The sequence below is a fragment of the Dermacentor andersoni genome, chromosome 3, assembly GCF_023375885.2.
Source record: "Dermacentor andersoni chromosome 3, qqDerAnde1_hic_scaffold, whole genome shotgun sequence".
Classification (NCBI taxonomy): Eukaryota; Metazoa; Arthropoda; class Arachnida; order Ixodida; family Ixodidae; genus Dermacentor; species Dermacentor andersoni.
The window spans coordinates 51,093,715-51,116,182 of NC_092816.1; the positions used below are offsets into that span (position 1 = coordinate 51,093,715).

General features: G+C 46.4%; 1 protein-coding gene across 1 annotated transcript; it reads right to left on the reverse strand.

Annotated features, from left to right (window-relative positions):
- Positions 1-323: 323 nt before the first annotated feature.
- On the reverse strand, positions 324-22,443 carry LOC129381144 (endothelin-converting enzyme 1-like). The gene is made up of 9 exons (XM_055063772.2): positions 22,335-22,443; positions 20,506-20,564; positions 18,276-18,327; positions 18,131-18,198; positions 17,119-17,234; positions 8,401-8,472; positions 8,236-8,334; positions 1,991-2,058; positions 324-536 (listed from the first exon to the last, which is right to left on the reverse strand). The coding sequence occupies exons 1-9, from the start codon at positions 22,391-22,393 to the stop codon at positions 464-466; spliced, it is 666 nt and encodes a 221-aa protein (XP_054919747.1). The 5' UTR covers positions 22,394-22,443; the 3' UTR covers positions 324-463.
- Positions 22,444-22,468: the final 25 nt, after the last annotated feature.

The window sequence follows — 22,468 nt, forward strand, 5'->3', positions numbered from 1 at the left end:
TTGTTTGTCTTCTCTGAAATCGATTGAATGACGCTGCCTAATCACATTACATTCCTTATTCGCGTTTATTTTGCGTCTAACATTTAAGACAGCTCCCCAAACGCGTTCTCCCCACAAGCCGCGACCGGCGTTCCCGCACCTCAAAGAAACTTGGGCGCTGTGGCGCCATCTACCGCCAAGGTGGTAGAACGCAGGAGTAGCGCGATATTCAACTTCTGACTTGCGTACGTCGCGGAACGTAAACAAGGCAAATAAAATGCCAGTGTTATTGTTGGGCACTGCGTAGAACCACTGCTAGCTGGAGTGGAATAACACGCTCTTGGTGCGAGTAGCAATAAATTTTATTTTAGAACGTACAGTTCCAGCTTAGTGCGTTAAACTTGTGAACTAGAAACAATGTTTACACCAAAGGTCTCTGATGGCATCATAAGTAGTTCTCTGTTCTTCTCCTCTGGTCATCATTTTAGCGCACCTTCTCCATGTCATTGCACTGAAATGCTTCGCGGAACTCTGGCATCTTCATCAGATGATTCATTCTGAAAAGTTGCAATGTAGGTAAGCTAAATGCAGCTTCGCTACAAATGAATTTTTTTACCTTTTGTTTCAAGTAAACATGACGGTAGAGGAGACAGATGACATGAGAAACGCATGAAATAAGCATTATTCGATATCGTGCTTAAAGTATCATTTGTCAGATACTTTAGCGCACGTCAGGTGGCCAGAATTAGTACGCAGTTGCAACTGCGTACTATTTCCCCTTTTCCTCACCTCCAGTGTAGGGTAGCAAACTGGGTGCTCGTCTCGTTGCCCTCCCTGCTATTCCTGTCCTTGCTCTCTCTCTTTCTCTCTCTCTCTCTCGAACTGCGGCTTCTCATGCCCCAGATGCAGCTTGATCTCCACTGCCGCGCACACCGATACAAACCACACACAGTACAACCAACACCTTGAATGTGCAAATATTTTTGATGTGTGATTATTACGCGCCTTTCCTTTTGCGACATAGCCAAATTTTACACATCATCACTTTATCCGAAGTATAGAATGGCATATTTTTTTTTATTTTACTACATGCTCGCAGAGATACAACGAACAACGTTGTTTGTCATCCTGTGACGCAAGCGCTTTAGGGACTGACGTCAACTACCCCTTTTAATGGCCACTTGTCGATGCGAGCCCGACAACCAGCAGGTGCTGTGGCGGGTGAATTCTGCATGTCTGCAATACAGTAGATCACGATATACCCTTTGGTCCCGAAAACTCTTGGATTGACTTTTGCATCCCTAACTGCTCTACGACTGCTGATTGCCTTCATTCGAGACACAGGGTTCATCAACACTTGGTGACACACACTGTGACACTCATAGGAGGCTCAGGCGGAAGAATTGCTGGCTATGTATGCCAGGCTAACCCCGCCTACTGCAACACCACCACCACCACCACCCCAAACACCACCACCACCACCACCACCACCACCACCACCACCACTACCACCACCACCACCACCACCCTCCCTAGCTTGAATTGCATTATAGCGAAACTTTCCAACTGAGAACGATAAGCCAAAATAATTTGCCCGACAGCGTCCTTGTCGTTTCTTCGGTCATCAATGATGACGTGTTCTACTCTCCGCAAAGGAAAACTGTACTCTGTCATTCACACCCACAGACACTTTTTTGTTTATTTAATTGGCTATTCTAAGTAGATATCCAATGCATTTTGACCACTCATAGTCAACCGCGTTATCGACCATTTACACTAAAGAGGTACTAAGTAATGTGAATCTTTTTTTAATATTCTGCGAGCTCTGCGCATGGGCGGTCCAACTTTTATTTACGGATTTAGTATTATGATTAATTTCCTAAACTGGCCTACGTGTGGTATATAATTGTTGCTAAACAAAAATGAATAGCCGGGATCACCGACGATGGCAAGCTCTACTACGCATGCTTAATTATAATAAAGCAGTGCGGAAGCTCACGTCGGCGCTTACCTACAATCCATGATGTCGTCAGTCTCACATTTGCGTATGTCATAATTCGAAATAATCGTGCGTAAAAACTGAAAAGAAAAACAAACGAATTTTCGATGTCAACTGTAAGGGCGGGGCGTAACTAGTTAGACAGGCCACTGTGGGCGCACGCCAAAAAAAAAAAAAAATACAAACTGTGCTGCCTCTTTTAAACTTGAGTGCGCTTAACGCTGCGTTTTACGTACGAAGTCCTGATTTCTAATCTTAGTTGGTTAATTGTCACTCTTCACGTACCAGTGAGATACGCGCTTAAATTTCTTCAAAAGTAAACGTCATTTCATTTTTCAGCTGCTGTGCCTTCATCTCCGTTGGTCATGTCGTATTTGCTGTTGGTATAATGTTCGGGTCGAACCGGTAGCAGAGCCTTGTGCACTAAGGAAACATGCGGTCTTGGCAGCATGTCGAATGAAAAAAATTACACTTTAGCTCAAATTTAAGCCAGCTTCTAAGCTTTTAGTACTGAATTTACCTGGTCAGCTAGTGGCCGGAGAGGCCAGCTTGAGCTTGCAGAACTAACATATTTAAAATGAGACTTGTCATCTTTGTGGCCAGAAGTCCCCTTCTCGAAACGCTGGCGACAGGCTGATGATTCCTTTTTTTCACCCACTTTTGACCACTTCAAGTCTTCAACTGCCAGTGGACACATTGCCTTGCTTAGTACTGGCTGCCACTTTGAGGATTGTATTGGTAAGTTGTGTCCTAGCCCAGCTTCTCCAGGCGCCGATTCATTCTACCCATTGAAAGCTTAGTTTAACCTCATATATTGCTTCTTCAGGATCATCGAAAGCCTACGCCTGCAGAACGGATCAATGATTTTATCGTTCTTCAGTGAATTTTTGCAAGAATGCGGACCCCACGCGATAACTCTTTACCGAAACGCCAACCTGCGGGAACATCAGTTATTTCACGTGTAGCATACTTGGAAAGTAACATAGCTATCGAGCCACTTTAAAAGTATGCTTGTTGTAAGATATTGTGAAAAATAATAAATAAAGTGAAGCTAACGCCTTTCAATCGTTTTATTCAAACACCTTACACATATTATTAAAACTTGCAGCACAGGTGCAATGAGAAATGTTTCAAAATGCACGCGCTACGTGTATTACACTTCTTTTTCTGTTCAGAAGTACATTATCTTGGCACTGTTGGATCTGGAGGACAATACCAATTGCTGTCCCCCAGATTTTGGACCTTGCCGTTGAGTGCGGGAGTTGGCCGAGGTTGAGCAGGACTTTGAGATGAAAACTGGAGGTTTATTTACATTATTTACAGTGAGAGTACAAAGAAATTAACAGTCATAAAGTCATTACGGGCCGGCAGCAACTCGGACGCTGCGGCCCGTGGCAAGAAGTTCGAAAGAGATAAATGAAGGAATGCCCTTGGTGCTCCCGATCTCTGGCTTTTAACCCCTTCGGTGTCTCGAAGTCACGTCCCGTTCGGCCAATCGGCGAGCCCGCTCAGGTGGCGTCATTTTCGGCCAATGGTAGGCGCCCGTGCGAATGTAAGTCACACCCGGCGCAGAGGGTCGCTCCATTGTCTCCACCTGTCCGAGGGAGTACTGCTCTGCGGTATTGCCTTCCTGGTCTGCAACTGCCGTCACAAAGGCGGAGGGGGGGTTGCTGCCAGGGCTTCACGGTGCATTACAGCCGTCTTGCCTCGCGGCTTGCAAGCGCACAGCGGGGGCAGGCGGTTTGTTCTCGAGCGACCTTTCAGAGCCGCAAAGCAGCTTTGCTCGGGACCCACGTTAACTGGAACAGTGCCACGCTCCCGCTACACTTTCGGGAAGAGTCAAGCAGTGGGACAACAGCTCCACATGCGGCGCACGAGGTGGGGGACGCCAACTTGTTTGGACGTGCCGCGCCTCGGGAACGTGGTAGATGTGCTTCTGCGCTCCTTAATTAGGTGTGATGCGATTCGATGTAGTCTGGTGAACTCGAAGTAGGCTCAGGAAAAGGTCCCGTACCTAACAGCACGCACAATCGTGCACACGGTGCCAGCACTGTCGAGAAGCAGCAACTTCTGAATTTCTGCTGTTCTTATGTCGCATTGCGAATGCGATGCGATTTGTTTCATTTAAGAAATTCGCAGTTTCGCCCTTAAGGCGAAACTGCGCGCGCGTATATAGACAGCTATATACGAAGTAAGAATAGTAGATTTATCGGGCCGTGTAAACTTGGAAACATTCGCTCACTAACTGAATTAACGAGCATGGTGTGCGCGGGCACAAGCAAACATCACACTCGATGAGCGCGGAGACTAGCTGCAAGAATGCTGGTGCGAGCAAGCGTCGCAGCAGCAGCGAGCGAAGCGACGTTCGTGCGGTCTATCGCTTCATTGCAACAGCAGCGGGAATACAATGCGCACAAAGGTATGATCAGCCTGCACATTCCTTTGAAGATGGGGCGCGCGCAGTCGTGTAAGGTCAGGCCCCGCACACTCTCAAGTTCAACAAATGGCCACAGAGGGCGAAAAATCAATCGAGGCGCGTTTCAGCGTAAGCGCGCAAGTGGAGCTACTGTAATTTGGTCGAATACTTTAATTTGTGCTTTCTCTGCTAGGGGCGCTGAACATGCTGAATTTTTTAATTTACACAAACCATTGACATGAACAATCGAAGTGTCTAAGGATGCTTTTTTACCTCAGGCAAATAGGCAGTTGATTTTTTTTAAATTTGATTGTTGAAGCTGCTTTTTAGTCATAGCGTCAAGGTTTTTGTGCTCGCTTAACCACCGTCAGCCGACAGCCTATTGGTATCGATGTGTTTCCTGGCCGTTGGCGTTCGAATACTACGGCGGTAAAACATTTTCGAAAGCATGCTGGTTTCGTCTGCGAGTCATTACATAGACTTGCTGTAAAAAGGTCTACTCTTGGCAAAGAATAGTGCCTCATTTTGTTTAGGCGTTGATTATCATAATGAATGCGGTGGAGGTTGAGGGAGTACGCTTGAAGGTACGTTTTTGTGCCGTTGATCTCCATAACACCGCAAGTACGCAAACCGATGTCACAGAACACCCGATGCATCATTGTGTGTTCTCCGTCATCGCTTGTTTGCTGTATGCCTACTAATTCTTCATTTCTTCAAGTGTTGTATCCTCCTTTTGTCCTTGCTCTCTTGTGCTTCACTTACAGTATGTCGTTCCGTCAGCTGTAATGCGCATTTGCAAAACCAATACGTTTGATAAGACGCAGTGGTTATCATAATTTCACTACACGTGTATTAAGCTGGCACATATGGTTCAGATACAGACACCTGTATGCGAACTTGCAGGACGTTGATGCGGAGATTAGGATGATTATGACACCCGTAAGGAATAGGCAGCTGACGGTCGTATAAGCTGTTGCGTTCTTTCCGCCAAACTACCCGGCCTGGTACTGCTCTAAAGATGCTGTATAAAAGTGACACGCGGTGACAGGGAAATTATTATACTTAGCAGCCGACCGTACGTTTTGTAGCTTAGGTCTTCTTTCTTGTGCGTTTGTGCTACCCTTATTAATGAGCCATTTCTTGACTATGTTCTTGACTATGTAACCGCGTTTCTGTGGATGCGTAGACGTGTGCTTTTTGTTGTACTTGTAAAATGCAAATAAAATATTTTCAGGCTTACTCAATCTTTGGTGTCGTGTGCGTTTATTCCAGTCGAGGCCATCGTGCCACCTGGAAACCGCATTCTGTCAGTAGCCCTACACGAAATGCAACAGCTGGAGCGCGGCGGCACAATTTAACTCAGGGTAACGGCGGCGTAATAAACGAAAAACCGCTCGGGATGCCCTTAAAAGTCAGTTCAGAGTGTGCCTTAACTCGATATGACTTAGCGCTACATGTATTCTGCTGCGCCTCGATCGTGCTTCCGCCAGTTTGGTTGCTGTGTGGCAAACGTAGCGCCAACATGTAGGCGCTACGTTTTACACAGCAACTAAACTGGCGGGAGCACGATCGAGGCGCAGCAGCCAAAAACCCAGTAAAGCCACAGAACACCTGGTAAAGCGTGTGCAAAACCCCGTTTCCGTTTCCTGTTGTACAGCGCCACCTGTGGTCGCATACTTTAGTTCACGACGCCACCGCTATGCTTATTTCCGTAGCACTGTGGAAGGTACAGTTTCCCTTCTCTAAGTTTGTATAGGTGTTCTGTGGTAAGGTATACTTAAGAGGAAGCTTTAGCTCGGGTGCTCCTATCTAAATACATGTAAAGGGAGAATTCGTTTTTCTCGGCAACCACTGCATTAAATTTGACGGGGTTTGCTGCATTTAAAAGAAAAACTTAAAATCTAGTGACTGTTGGTTTCGAATTTTTGAGTTAGGTCGTCAATTTTTTATTAAAAATTGACAAAAATTAAAAATTTTCAGAAATCGAAACTATCAAGTTTACAACTCTGTAACTCAACCACTAAAAATGATAATACAATTCTGTGAATTGCATCTAATAGTACATCTAAAGCGGACAAAATTGATATGTTACACATGAATATAAAAAAATTTAATCATAGGGAAATACAACTTTTGCAGAACCGTTGTAACCAACGTAACAAATTCACGTAAGATGTAAAATGACATATTGAATTTGTCCGCTTTGAATGATCTAATGGATGCCGTTCACAGAACCGCGATATCAGTTCTTGATGCAGAGCTATGAATTTGTAAACTTCGTGCTTCTATTTTTTTTCAAACGGTCAAATATTTGAATATCGTTTAAAGAAAATTCAAGCCCTAAATCGAAATTCCGCTTCCAACAGTCACTAGAATTTAACTTTCTCTTTCAAATGCAACAAATTTCATCAAAATCGGTCCAGGGGTTATCTCATAAAAACGTTTTTGCGTTTTTACATGTATTTGAATAGGCCGCGTCGGAGTTGTGCCCGAGCTAAAGCTTCTTCTTAATGTCTCCCTCCCTCTCTCCCTACCTCTCGTGCTGCCTCTCCGCTTTCCTCCATGTATGGCGCCCGAGATTCGGCCGCGATTGTCAGTTCCCCTTGCGCCCAATAGCGATATTGTCAGTTCCCCTTGCGCCCGGTAGCGCCCGGTAGTTGCTGCCGGAGCACCACGCCACCCCGCCTCCCTCCCGACCCCCCACGGCCTCTCGCGCGACTGAAGACGGCGCGTTTGCTCTCCGCTTTCTCCTGCGCGCGCGCCAGATTGAGCCGGCATCATCGGTGCCCCTCGCCCACTTTCTCTCCCTCATACAGCATGCGGCGCGCGTCAGCTGTGTTATCGCCCTTGGACATTATAGAGAACATTAGGGCGACGCCGACGCCGACGCCAAAAATGTACCTGGAGTGTCCGTATATTTGCTATATCAATAAAACAATTTAGGCCCCCCCTGCCGCATATATTTTTTTCCCCCAGAAACTGAAAATATCTAACTTCTTGGGACAGGAAATACAGCACAAGCTTACTTGAACATTACTGGCTGCCCGGTCTGCCCACGAAGATACCCAGACGCGTTCAATACCTTTGGCGAGATCGGACGCTGCCAGGGAACTTCGCGTACATGCACGCAAAAAGTCGCAAGATCTCTGGAGCTCAAGTGCCTACAATTGCCGATTATATAAACTGGACCCCACGCTACGGCTACAACTGCCATCTAGCCTTTCCCGCGGTGAAGCAACCTTGCTGTACCGCTTGTGACTGGGAGTAGCGTTCACGAACTCATACTCTTATCGTTTGGGAATGGCCGAGAGCCCGATGTGCGATTCCTGTGGGTGCGAGGAGACCATCGAGCACTTATTGTGTACCTGCCCCCGCTACGATGTACAACGCCTCTCTCTGCGGGAAACTTTACACCGACTGGACTTAAGACCGTTCAACGAGTCAAGGATACTCGGACCGTGGCCACACCCGTCACTGGCACGAAAAGCGAATCGTGCATTAGTGCAATACTTGAAGTGCACCGGCTTACGAGATCGGTTATAGTGTCCCTGTGCATAGTGTCCCGCCCACACGCACTCAGTGCTCACTTTCTACCCTTTTCCTCTTTCTATTCCCCTTTCCCCCATGCCCAGTGTAGGGTAGCAAACCGGATGCTCTTCTGGTTGACCTCCCTGCATTTCCTATCCTTGCTTTTTTCTCTCTCTCTCACTGAGTATGTCAACCGTTTTGCACCAGAGCAGGCGCTGAGCTCAAGAAGCTTCTCTTAATGCTGTTATTTCTAGCATTGAGAAGCAATCAAGCAAACTCGATCAATAATTTGTTCGACGCTAACATGACTTACCACACCCGCTGAATCGAAGAACAGTTTCTTTTTTCTCGTCTCTTCCTCAGTATTCAAATTGTCCCCTATTTTTAATTGATTTGTGTGAGTCAAGTAAGCCTGAAATGATGGTGAAGAAATTATCACATATTAAGACTTGTAATGCTTTACCGCAGGATTCCTTACCTTCCATGATAATTTCAAGGCAATCTTGTCGATGATCCCTTCCTTCAAATCTTCGTTGTCCGCTGTCAATGACTGTATAGAAGTCAAGCTTAGGAAACATAAGCATATTCAAATAGAGCATGTGCTTGGTTAACTATAACCAGGGGCAGTCTTTGTTGTTGGAAATGATGGGGACTCGCCTCAAGAGCCCAGAAATAGCATGCGCAAGTTGAACCTTGCGCGAGGGTGTAACGCTTGATTTAGATGGCGTTAACCCGGCACACAGACCTAAAAAAAAAGATAAGGGACTAGCAGATAGTGAAGCAGCACAGGCACTCCTTCAGCCTCTGCCTGTCCCTTGTTTTCTTGAGTCTGCGTCCACTGTGAACATCACTGCAATGTCCCTAATATTTTTCCGTCGGTGACAAACAGGTCGGACGTGTTCCTTGATTTTGTCTCGACTTGCTCAATCGTATGAACTTTCGCATGGCCTTAGACATGGGTTCAAGCTTGTACTCAAGCTTTTATGCACTGTGCCTTAAATCGTTACACGTTCCCCTGTCATAAAGATCTTTTTCACCTCTTGACTAACAACGTCTTTACAGCGAAGCTGTATACCTCACCCTCAATGCGTTTGTGGTGTCCGTGGAGAAAAATGCGGACCGCGATCCCTGAGGTCTTGCAATACCGGGCTGATCCGCGGCTGAGGTGAAGCAAGCTTCAAGCGCTCCGCCCCTAATAATAATAATATAATTATTATTAATAATATAAATAATTATGGAAATAAATAAATCAAGATGCATTGATTCAAGTCGATAAGTATTCTGGAATCGTTTCTGAGCAGCCCATGGACTGACGAGCAGGAGACATTCCCATATACGTAAAGGAGAAAATGTATGTACGACCATGCCCTCTTGACTCGCCTTAGAACCGTTAGGGTCACAGAATGGGTGCCAAGAGAAGGGAGGCGCAGTCGAATACGGCAGAAGACTAGGTTGGGTGATGAAATTAAGAAATCCGCAGGCGCAAGTTGGAATCGGTTGGTTCCAACCAGAGATACTTGGAGATGTCAGGGAGAGGCCGTCGTCCTGCAGTGGGCATAAAATTGGCTGATGGTGATGAAGAAGACGAAGAAGAAGATGATGATGACACCCTTAACTCACAAGAAGACAATACCGCCGACTGTGGGGACGTATGTGTTGTACAAATGAAAAACGGAATTGCGATATCCGCTGTGTATATGTCTCCAGGCACACCCAAGTGTGATATCTAGTAGTTCATGAACATGGGCTTTGCGTGACTTAGTCGTGATGACACCACCCCTGTGATCATCGTTGGAGACTTCAATGTGGGCATTTCAAAACCAGACGAGAAATGGCTCCTTCAGTTCGTGCTAGAAGACTTCCGTTTGAAGTGCTTCGCCAATCCAAGTCACTCTACTCAACAACGGTAGTGTATAGATTTAACTTAGGCCAAGATTCTGTCTAAGGTTATAACCAAACAAATCCGACTATATCACAGTAATCAGAAAGCTATCGTCACTACCATTACCAAATGATGGAAATAAATACATGTACCCTTGTCTAACCCAGTGCGATGTGCTACAGCTTTGCTGGTCCCCAACCTCAACAGAGCAGAATAGCGCCTCGAATTTAGGAGAAAGCGGGAAAAAAACAGAGGAGTTGCTCGATTGTTTCGGTGTCGTCGTACGCTGAGCAGACCGGGGATGGGGCCAAGACCTTTCCTGCACCTCCAAGATGCCGTCCAGGAGCAGCCGATCCGCAGCCGCCGCAAGAGAGGCCACTCTTGCCCTGTGATCGTTGGCAAATGACACTTAACACATCTAAGTGCTGTGTTCTTTCCTTCACTCGTATGAAATTATATCCTAAGTTTCCTTACAAAATCTGTTGGGCAGAAGTTCCTCGTGACTCTTCTTACAGATATCTTGGCGTTTATTTTTGTACTAATCTTGTCTGGAGCTCTCACATCAATAAGATATGCGCTAAAGCTAATATAACTCTAGGTTTTTTTACGTCCTCATCTGCACCTTTCGCCATCTACCATCCGTCAACAGGCCTACCAAACTTTTGTAAGCCCTCAACTTGAATATCTTTCATCGATCTGGTCTCGTCATCAACAATACCTAATGGATAAATTGGAATCCGCCCAAAATCGTGCCCGCCCGCTTTATAACCTTTAATTACAGTCGTCAATCTAGCATTACCCAAATTAAACGCGATGTTCCCCTTCCGGACTTGGACTCCCGCCGCTCTGTTGCCCTTATATCTCTCTTTCATAAGTACTACTATAAATAATGGTGCAGCTTTTTTGTCGTTTGAAATTCCTTCTCGCACATGTACTCGACTTCATAACCATCTCAGTATCAGGCACATTTTTGGCCGCACACAGACATTCAATCACTCTGTCTTATCGTGCGCCATCACACTATGGAATTGCCTTCCAAATATTATTGTTTCATTAAAGGATCCTGCCAAATTTCGTGAACCTCTGGAGCTTCACATGTTCGCTTGACTATGTTGTACGACATTGTATTGTATTCGCCCTTGTATCGTTTTTTGACTTTGTTTTGCACTGTATTCTCTTGACTTTGTATGTATTTTTCCAATGTTTGCCAGTGTTCCTTTTTTGCAATGTACAAATTTATTCATTTCTCCTACTGTGTAGTTCAGTTTTTTGCCTTAAATATTTGTCATTCTTCTGTAGACCCCCTTACCCAATGCTCCTCCGTGCTTGTAGGGTAAACTGAATAAATAAATAAATAAATAAATAAATAAATAAATAAATGATGCCGCGATCAGGCAGGGGGCGTGGGGGTGGACCGCTGGCAACGCGCCTATCCGGGTAAAGCTGCAACGTGCGCGTTGCATATGTAGTCGAAGGTCGTTACAGAGGTGGTGACGGGCACAGTGGCGGGGTATGCTGGCTTTGCCAGGGCGTCAGCCTCCTTGTCACACTTGCGTGAGAGGGAAACCGTTGTAGCGACAGCTCCAAGCCTTGTCATGTTACTGTTAATAGTGTCATAAAGATGGCAACGGCGATGATTCTCTTGTAATGCGTACGCACGAATCAGAACCAGTACGGAACCAGTACAAAATGAAATCGGAAAAAAGAAACGTATATGTTGGCACTTTTCGGAAACGAAACACTGTTCATATCATTATCCTACAATTTTACGTATGTTTTCTAGAACAAGAAAGCAGTCTTGATTAAGTAAAAAGAAACATGCTTAATATTGAACATGTTGGAAATACGACTTAACCATAGCAATTGCCGCAAGCGCTAAAGAAATCATTGGTTGAAATAAAAATACTACTTAGAGCACGTGAGGGGGCTTCTGGTTATGGCTTCCAAGCTCTGCTGCACTACATAATTTGGCTCCGCAGCAACAACTCCTTCGTTGCAGCCTACACTCTCGGCGGTGATAGAATCAGTCCTACCGTTACGCCATCATCACCATCAGAAAACAGCGCCAGCCTAGAAGTTGATGGCAGCGTTGGACTCTCGCCAAGCCTGGATGAACTCGACAGAGAAATGGCAGCCCCACGAGACGTAAAGCGTGCCCATGCGTCAGCCTCTGGCTCGGAGGGCGGCCCGGATCGCCGTGCCGAGTTACAGCGGCACAAAAAACCTTGGCCTTCTTCGAGAGGGTCGAAGAAGTGACGCGTGCATTGCATAACCCCTGGACTTGTTTCCGGGGCGCCGACTTGAACAACACGTCCAGGTCAGTTTGGTGATACTTTTAATTAAATATGGCTGACACCCTAAACATTCTTTCGTGAAACGCAGAAGGGTTCCGAAGACCTGCAGAACAAGCCGAAATTATCAGCGTGGCCTGCGCGAAAAATTGCGACATACAATGTTTACAAGGAACACATTTTTTTCACCAGTGGACATGTTCTTACATTCGAACGAACATTTAACCTAGACTGTCTTTTCTCCTTTGCCACATCACGCTGTAGTGGAGTTGGTATTATCATTTTCAACTGAACTCTCTTGCGAGATCATCATGTCTTTTATGATGGAACAGGGCGGATATTGGCATTTGATTGTGTACTATCTTCATTTAAGTTACGGATTTTGTGCATATATGGACCCGCGCAGGCCATTAGGGCCAATGATTTTTTTCGTGACCTGGACGTGCATTTCCTGGACGGTCGTCACGTGGTGCTTGTTGGGGATTTTAATTCCGTCTTAGACACGCGAGCAGATGTGCAAGGCCCGGGCTGGGGTCGCCCTGATTGGAAGGCACGGGAGCTGCGTCGCCTCGTCCAAGCACTTTTCGTTGCTGGATACATATAGACTTTTTCATGGTTCTTTATTTGCCTAGACGTGGCGACGGGGCGCGTCATCAAACAGGTTAGACCGTATCTATGAGCCGGGCAATTTAGCTCTGTATGTCACGCTATCTGATGTGATAACATTACATTCCTAGGTATACATTGTGGTGCAAAATACACAAAGTATAGACAAAGTATACCTTGGAAATCTAAGCAGCAACTTGCCCCAGAAGAAGTCCTTTTGGAACATTACCTTCATCTTCTGCTTATATTTCCGATAACAGACCAGTTTTACTTGAAATTCGCTTCCCTGCTTCCTCATCGGTAAAACCTTGGCGCCGCGACATCCGCATTCTACAAGACGCGCATTCACGCTCTTGTTTGTCAAAAGTCTTGCGCGCCTCTGTTTCTAGATCTGACCCAGAGTCATGGGACGCACTCAAGGTGCAGTGGCGTCTGCATTGTTCAGTAGAAGGACGTGCACTCAGACTACGTATGTCAGAAGAAGTGGCGGATACTGCCACAAAGCTCTGCATTGCCCTTCGGGACAATCAACTGACTCCGTTGGTGCGGTCATGGCAGCGTGAGCTACGGAGGCATTTCCAACGCCTCATCGCAGCGTCCTCTTTGTCAGCTGCTGTTTGGCGATGCAGACGTAATCCGTGTGCACACTCTGAAGTTCTACGCTTTGCAAGAAACTCGCTTTTGGACCGGTGAATGCATTCGGTTCTGTGGCCCCAAGAGCCCTTCCTGTTACGTCGCCTCCCACGCGTGGTTACTCGCTCTTTGTAACGCATTTTGAAAACTTGGCGCGTACGACTATGCTAATAGATCCTGGCACTCGAGGATCGCGTACAATGCTTAGTGGGCTGCCTCACGTTCCACCTGAGGTAGCTGACCATCTTTGTGCACGACCATCAGCTGGTGAAGTGAAGGCAGCATTATCTTCCATGAAGCGTGGCTCGGCCCTAGGGCCTGACGGGTGGCCCGTTGAGTTTTACTTAACGTTGTGGGAAGATATTGGTGCCACTTTCGTATCTGTTATCAGCCGTTGCCTTGAGAACTTTGAATTCCCGTCTAGTTTTCGCGAGGGTCGTACTGTGCTGACACCTAAACACGATCCATCATCAGTTCGTCCAGAGGAATGGAGGCCAATCGCGCTTCTCAGCGTTGACTACAAAACCTTCACAGGTGTAGTCACCCGGCTCTTGGGAAGCCTGATGTCTTTCTTAATAGGACACCATCAGTCAGCACGTGGTCTTTTAGTTCCAATAGATCAGGAAAAGGCATTCGATCGCCTTGAACATAGCTACCTACATATTTAATGTACTGACCGCGTTCGGCTTTTCGTCAAATTTTGTTGTACTTGTTAGGAATGTGTATTCAAATATCAGAAGTACATTGTTCCTTGATGGTCGAGAAAATGCACCATTTCCTGTTACTCGTGGTGTTCGCCAAGGGTGCCGTCTATCCCCAGTACTCTTTGTGCTCAGACTTGAGCCAGTTTTGCGCTCATTACTGAGAGACCCTTACGTATGTGGTCTACCACTGCCTGGTAGCGGTGTTGTAAAGGTGACAGCCTTCGCCGATGACATCACACTATATCTCAGGAGTGAAGAAAGCTTAACCCATAGCCTTCGAATTTTCACTGAGTACGGAAATAATTCAGGTGCTGCGCTGAATTTTTAAGTGTCGTTATTTGTTCATTGGTTCACTACAGACACGCCTAAGTTCCCTTCTCCGTCTTCAAAAGAGCAATTCTCTTCTTATTTTAGGCCTTGATTACACCTATGATGGCATATCAGAATCTGCGTAGCTCTCAATTCTGTGTTGCTGTCATCTCCCTTCAGAGGAGTAGGCAGGCGTTGTGCCCCTTCCGGTGGCAGTTGCCAGCCTGCTCCTCGCTTTCCCTTTCCTGATACCTGTGTATATGTGTATATGTGTTCAAAACAAATAATAATAATAATAATAATTCTGGAAGATGTAAGGCGAAATATTGAAGATGTTCAAGGGTATGATTTACGCCTATCAGAATGAAGGTACTTAGCGCAGTCTGTATTTTGCGGCCGAGTGTGGTACGTTTGTCACGTTGTACAGCCACCATTACGGGTTACTAGGTCCTTGCAGTCCCTTCTCGGTTCTTTCTTCTGGTCGGGCCGTACAGAACTTATCTGTCGCGCGGCGCTTGGACAACCACGCTCTCGCGGTGGGTTCGCGTTCCCATCGGTATCTATCCGCTGCCGGCTGCTTGCCCTGCGATTTCTGCTCCGCCTGTTGCAGCGTGAATAGTGTCCTGTGCATGAACTCGCCTGCTATTTCCTTGGCACAAAACTCCGTTACGTGTTACTGGGGGTACGCTTAAATCGCGGACCAGAAGTGTAAACGCACCTGTATTTTACTCTATGGCCGTGGCATTTTATCGCCACATATAACAGGTATGTCCTGATGTAGACATTCTCGAAAACCGTGTTGTAGTTACCATGTCAACCTTACTGCTTCCTCTAGTTCATCCAGCGCGCCGGGCCCATTCGGATAATGTGTCGTGGGATGCGATAACGGCATCATTTCTGCCTGGCCACCTACGCGACTTCATGTGGCGTCTAGGGTGGCAAGTGCTTCCAACTCGTGATAGGCTAGAGCGGTGAGGCGTTGTCCCATCTTCGCTGTGTCCCAATTGTCCCCTTCAAGAATCCAATAAACATGTGCTGCTGCAATGCGTTGTCGCTAGAGTAGTTTGGAAGGCCATCCATACTGGTTCCCGTGGCCTTGGAGTTAACCGCTTTATTACATCCGGTCGCTGCTCGCGTGGCTAATTCGCGCGACATTAATTGCTGCGGGGGCCTTTTGTCTATGGCGTAACCGGTACGAGGAAGTTGCCGCGGTACATCATGGCCGCACACCGTTTCCACTTCTGTGGTGGCTCTACTCTGAGCTACAGTCGTTTCTGTCAGACGAGCTTTTCCTCCTTGGGGAAGAACAGTTCCTTCGACAGTGGCCATGCCGTTTCCTGTCGGTGGCTGATGGACGCGCATGGCTTAGTTTTCGACCAGCCTGGTTCTTGTAGCCAGGCCATTAAATGTGTTCACTGAATATACATGTATGTAGATGCCCATAATTTCCTTGTGCTTTCGTATGCATGATCATCTTTGTATGCATGATCGTGTGCATGCATGGTCATCTTGTAGCATCGCTACAAAACTATGTAAAGTCACATCATTATTGTACATAACCATTGTGTAAATTGTATATATTGAACATCATTTTCTGATATGTCACAATTAGTTTATATGGAGAACACGGGGAATGCGGGAGATGGAAATTCAAGACGATGAGAAAAACGAGAACAAGGTGAATGCAGCAGGCAGCGCTTCGACATGTGGACTTGGCTTCTTCAAGGCGACGTATGCTTTCCTCGCCACAGTATATATAGGTGGGGTTATTAGTTTATGTGTAACTGTGCGTTTCCGTGGGTCTATGTGCCTATATGTTAGTGAGTGTGGACTCGGACACATCTTTCAAAACGTGGCCTTTATACAATGCTGCGTATTTTGCGTATGTTATCGTCATGGTAGAATTGTTTCTTTATTGTGACCCAGTGTTCGTATCGTCTTTTGTGGAAATAAACTTTTTCTTATATGCGCTGCTCCTTCATTCTTTCCGGTGGAGCCTCATGGCAAACCAAAATCAACGAACAATTTTTCCGGACGTTCACGTTCACTCGCCATCCCGGCCCTATGAAAGCGGATGACCAGCAAAGCTGTTGAACACCCACGCTACAACTGCTGAGAGGCGTATGCAATAGTTTTAAGGCGACAGGCTTAGGTGCCTACCTTCGCGGTGCCCTTGCCCAAACATTTCCGTGACATGGTTCCACGGTTCTGGCTTACTAAGGGTGTGCCTAGTGCATGTCTGATTGCATACGTGTTTGTGGTCACAGAGACGCGTTTGCTACTTCTCGCGCGTTCGTCGTCGTCGTCGTCGTCGTCATCTCCTTCCACAGCTGGCTCCCACGCCACTCATCACGCCAGCGTTCCCTGCGCGGTCTGTGAGTGGTAGCGTTGGCTAGCACTAACAGGGTTAGTTCTAGAAGTAAAACATAGATAGCCCAGAAAGTGGATGGGAAAGCGGCGCCGCGGATGTTCAAATGGTAAGAGCATCGCACGCGTCAAGCGACGACATGGGATCATTCCCCGCCTATGCCAATTTGCTTTTTCATTCACTTTCGTTTCAATTAATTTATCATCTCTTCAATTCAATCAGTAAGTGCAAGTAACTTCCCCGATCTCATCCTTGGTGCCAATGTTTGTTGGCTCCTCAGTTCCCTTTCTTCCATATATATGTTAATCAACGGGTAATCTTCGCTCACAGTACCTTGTTTTAGAAAGTTATCGCGAGCGTTCCAAGAGCAATTGGAAAAAGCGAGAAAGAATGTCATGCTTACCACCTCGTCAATGCCGTCGACATCCCGGCGTACTCTTGCACACGAGGGATTACGTTCGTAATATTGCTCAAGCGTTCTTTTCGGACATATCGACTTGTCGCTGACTGACTCTAGGTCTTGGAAGTCCAATGTGCCGGGGAATGATGAAGGCAAGCTTAAGTCAAACAACACTTCAATGCATCGCAAAAATTCTACATGTATAAATTCCATAACGCAATGCTTTGGTTCTTTTGGACAGTAACTACTTCTATCAGTCAGCTAGTTCACTTGTGTTAGAAAAAAAAATGTCCCAGTGTCTTCCGATAGCAAATTAATAGACAAGTATGCGAAGTAAGTATAGTAGTTTTATCGCATTTACAAACTTGCAAACATTGGCTTACTAACTAAATGAACACGCACGTCACCCGCGCACGGGTAAACATGAACACATTTCGGTCCATGACCGCGGAAACTCGCAGTCAAAGCGTTTTAGTCAGGAAACGCAGCACCGGCAGCGAGCGAATTGACCTTCCTTCTGTCTCTCGCTTCAACGAGGACTAAACGTCGAAAGCACAGCACACACGAAGCTACCAGCACTCAGCGAACTTTGTACACATCGCAGATCGCTACGAAGATGACGCCCGTGGGGGCGCGCACTTTGTCCACGTCGCAGATCGCTTTCAACATGTGGCACCCGGAAGGCGCGCCGTAAGGAGCAGCTGCCGCAGTAGGACGCCCCCCTCTCTTGCCTTCCCACCATGCTTCGCCCACGACAAAATACGGCATGCTTGCCCCGCCTTCCTCGAGTGAGAGACTGAAATTTAGCCGCGATCGGGGGGCTGACCCTCGCAAGCTTTCACTTGCACATACAGCGTACGGCGCGCGGCGACGATATCATCGTCTTTGGACTTTATGCGGAACATCACGGCGACGTCCACGGCATAAATGCGCTAGGAGTATCCTTATAATCGCTATCGCAATAAGTTTGCATTCTGTTTAGCAAGCTATACGTGAAATATAGCTGCATACGTACATTGGGCGCTGAAAGCTTGTGCCATCTCACGAGCAATCATAACACCAGCGGTGCCATAGTTGACGACCCTGTTGAAGAAAAATGACGTTGGTCACAATGATTTCATGAAGTTGTTTTAAGAAACAACACAGTGAAAGAGACAAACCTCGGATAATGCGGCGAGTACAACGGCGGTTGTAGGACTGCTGCAGGCACATCTGTAGAGAAGCGGCGCAGTTACATAAGGGGCCCTAATGTTCGGGCAAAATTAAATGTTTATGCGTACACGCTGTCAGTGTAGTACTAGAAGCCACTCTAAAGCGAAAGAAGCTTGAGTTTATGTTTGGAGATCGGTGGTCTCGGAAGCCATGCGAATCTTACGGAAAGCAGATGCACTGCTTTCAGTGAATGAACGTGCAAATGTAAGCTTATATCTGCGCAAGGGAGTGTATTTGAGTGTATAGGGTGTTTGTGTATTGATGTAATTGATATTTCGGTCCTGATTACCACCCAGGACATGGAGGAGCATGTGAAAGGATTAGCCAGGCTAGTACGTCCACCTTTTCAGTGATGAAGAAGATGATGTTAATGGTGGTGATAAAGCTACCTAAAGTCTGTAATCTCTCTCTCAAATGTAAAATAAAGATTCTGAAGCCTCTCATACACAGTCTTCTCGAACAGCTAAAGTATTTCGCTCTTATGTTACAGTGAAATGTTCCGACCTTGACTGATTAGTTCATTATTCAAAAAGTTTTCATTGCAGATTTCAATGTGAGAGAAACCTTAAGCGGAAAATTTTTGTTAGCAATTCCTTAGGAAAACGAGACGATATTCCTACAGCATAGCAAATGTGTGACACCACGTATTTCCATTATCGATCTTACGGCGTTGCCGCGAAAGAAATTGCCAATGTAACCTTGGACTTTTTATCAAAGATGTCTTCACCAGCATGATTTTTCATCCCAGAAGCACAGACGGCCCTGGAAGATTGATTTGCCTATTATACGTAAGTTCTGTTTCCATGAAGAGGAACAGTGAGGGACTCTGTCACCAGGATTATTCTTGAAGTGTACAAATGGACGTACATTCACGCAGCTTTTGTAGCTATACCAGGGGAACCACTCCTCACCCCCCCCCCAAGAAAAAATAGAACTGCCTCGAAAAAAAAAGAAAAGGAAGAGGCTTCCGTGTAGGGCAAAGAGCACATCGTTCCCTTCAAAATAATCTTTAACGGAGTCGATACACGTGTCCAAGCTTTTCTACTACTTTTCAACATCTTTGGAGCTACTCATGCTTAATACTGTTGAGTGCCCCCTGCAAAGCTGTCTTCACCTAGTGCACTGCGATAAATTGCTACCTTTATTAAACTTTCTTCTTTAACATTAAAAAAAATGACAGGGAGATTGGTCCGATGAATAGATGCGTGGGGGAACGCAAGCAATTGGAGCTGCGATGTCTTCGTGATGGAGAAACTAGTCCCCCGCATTCCACAATTTTGCGAGTCTTTTTGCCATAGTCTTTCTTAATCGCCTTAATAATTTCAAGGAGGATTGGTAATTGGCAGTCTGTCCAGCACGAGCAAATCCACGCTGCCCAGTACCAAAAATGCCAAAGAAGAAAGAAATGAAACAATTATCATCGTCTTCTCACAAGCGCACTTGCCCCTTCTTTTCGCTTTTGCTGAAGACGTCTTCAAATACTCGAAACTAGTTTGTTAACGGGGTCACACTCATAGCACCAGCTTAAATCACCTGTGATGATCTTCGAAAGAATTTCGGGGTCACTTTCGGCGTGATTTTCTAAATCCTGGCCCAAAATCGACAAAGTGCTGTTTGTCCTGCAGGCGGGGAACAAACGTCGTGGCAATGCCCCTCATGCCATATTCGAATCTCAACATTCACTTAGGTGAGCTCGAAGTTATGCCTGCAGTCAACTGTGAGGTGGCGACTCTCATTGGCTTTTTTTTGTCAAACCTTTCCGACAATTTCGCACGTATGACTGGTTGCAGGGGAGCCCGAATGAGCACGAACTTTAAGTCATGTCTTCTCTTGGAACAACTATAACCACTCAAAACCTCGCGTGCGGCTCAGTGCCTCCTTTATAAATGTTGTTAGAAGCATTTCAAGTGTTCCGTAGCTGATTTTTCTAGGAAGCAATAAAAATCTCAAGAATTCGCTGTTCGTTATGGGAAGACGTCCTGATTTTGCAAGAGTAGCGAGACGACAGTTGGGCCAACTGTCACTAGAATTCCGTACCGCATCTTGGCTTGGCTACTAACTTGTGGAGTGTCGACCTACACCTACATAGCCGGAGAACTGGAGCCAGTATAACTTTTTTTGTCCCCCCCCCCCCGTACAGTCCTTAGAAGTACAGTAAAGCAGCGCAAAAGTACTTACATAACAAATTAGATGATGAGTCATATCCGTATATGACATCCATCGGCGCACCACTCCATCTAAGACGAGAAAAATTCGGCAGACACACTTAAGCCTGCTTATGTGTGGGGAATTCGAAGGTGTTAGTCTTTTGGTGAAATGCTTTGTTTCCCGGCCACGGCGGCTCCGTTTCCATGGGGGCGAAATGCGTAAACACCCGTGTACTTATATTTAGGTGCACGTTAAAGAACCCCAGGTAGTCGAAATTTCCGAAGTCCTCCACTACGGCGAGCCTCATGATCAGAAAGTGGTTTTGGCACGTAAAACCCTATAATCTATTTTTTCAATGTTTTGTTTTCTGCGTGTCGTCCTCGCAAGCTCTCACCCGCGTTTTAACTGCGCCTCGGCAAGGCCGAATGAAAGCGCGTCAAGTGTCTTAACGCGCTCGCTTGCTCGCGACGAGTTCATATTCAAAGGACCGCTCGGCGACGTTCAATTGGACATTAATGCTTTTTTATTATATGCACTCATTTTACACACTCATTATGTGGCGCCACCTACTTCCCCATCGGCTGCACCATCAGGTACCCTATGAAACATGCATTAGGCGACACCTTTAGACAGCCAGGCGGCTGTGACGTGACGTGCTCAATGACGCACGCACTAGGCACACCAGCCAATCAGAACCGTGCAGCCAGCGTAGCGTCGGGGAGCATGCTCGTCTCGCAACCCGGAGGCCCGGGTTCGATTCCCACCCAGACCGAAATTTATCTACTGATCTTTTCAAAGGGATTAGTCTACTTCGTTTACAAGAACTTCCCTGAGAATTTTGACGTCAATCCGAGTATATTTTGAGGTGGTTGTACTGTTTGCCGCAGGCCATTTTTGGTACCATGATTCGGTCACGCCGCCGACTACAACGCCGGATTTTCGCGTAACGGAGCATATAATGCTTTCGCATTAATATAACCTTCATTCTTACGGACACGTTGAAAGGAAAGCGGCTCATGTAATGAGTTGCGTGCACTACTGTATGTGGTGTAGCCGTAAAGAACTGCGCGTAGGAGCTCACAGTTCCTCGCTAGAACTGCGGCAGCTTTCCATACTTCTGCCCTGCAGTGTTCTGTGCAGGAACTGTGACTTTGGCAATCAAAGCTAGCATATTCCTCCTCTGATAAAAATATGTATTCTGGTTTAAAGTTATTTCGCTCCTTCTCGTCACACGCCACCATCGAGCTGCCAGATTATATGAATAGTTTGAGCCAACGGGAGATAATCTCTGGTTAACCTCCCCGTCTTTCCTTTGCCTTTCTCTCTCTCTCTCTCTCTTTGTGCGTGTAGGCCACACCATCCGGTTCAAAGAATGCTATCACACAGAAGACACAGTTCTCTGCAGGAAGAAAAGCCAAAACGAATTCCTGTGGAGTAAGTGCTTCCTGTTGCCAGAATTATACCCTCTCTCTAAACATACATAGAAATAAATTAAATTATGGTGTTTTATGTGCCAAAACCACTTTCTGACTATGAGGCGCGACGTAGTCGAAGACTCTGGAAATTTCTACCACCTTGGTTTATGTAACGTGCACCTAAATCTAAGCACACGGGTGTTTTCACATTTCTCCCCCGTCGAAATGCGGCCGCCATGGCCGGGATTCAATCCCGCGACATCGTGCTCAGCAGCCCAACACCACAGACACTGAGCAACTACGGCGGGCAACATACACAGAGAAATGGCTATAACACAGGTATGCATTTTGTTCGGCGTTATTCTCTTCTTGAAGATTCGGTTCAATTCACTAAAAGGGGGTTAGGTTTGGTAACACAGCAAAAACACGGACATGCAAACTTACTCATCGCTCGCGGAGTAGGGTGAGGAGAGCTTTTTCATCAAGTTCTCAAACGCGGCCATCCTGTGCTCCTCGTAGACCCGTACAAATGGCGATTGCGTGGCGAAGTTCCGCACCTGGAATAAAGTATGAGTGTT

Excerpts from the sequence above, each read along its gene's own strand:
- LOC129381144 (XM_055063772.2), bottom strand. The coding sequence starts at position 22,393 with ATGGCCGCGTTTGAGAACTTGATGAAAAAGCTCTCCTCACCCTACTCC. Across the intron at positions 20,565-22,334 it reads CCCTACTCCGCGAGCGATGA|ATGGAGTGGTGCGCCGATGG; the intron begins GTAAGTTTGCAT and ends TTCTCGTCTTAG. Across the intron at positions 17,235-18,130 it reads ACAAGCTTTCAGCGCCCAAT|ACCTAGAGTCAGTCAGCGAC; the intron begins GTACGTATGCAG and ends TGGACTTCCAAG.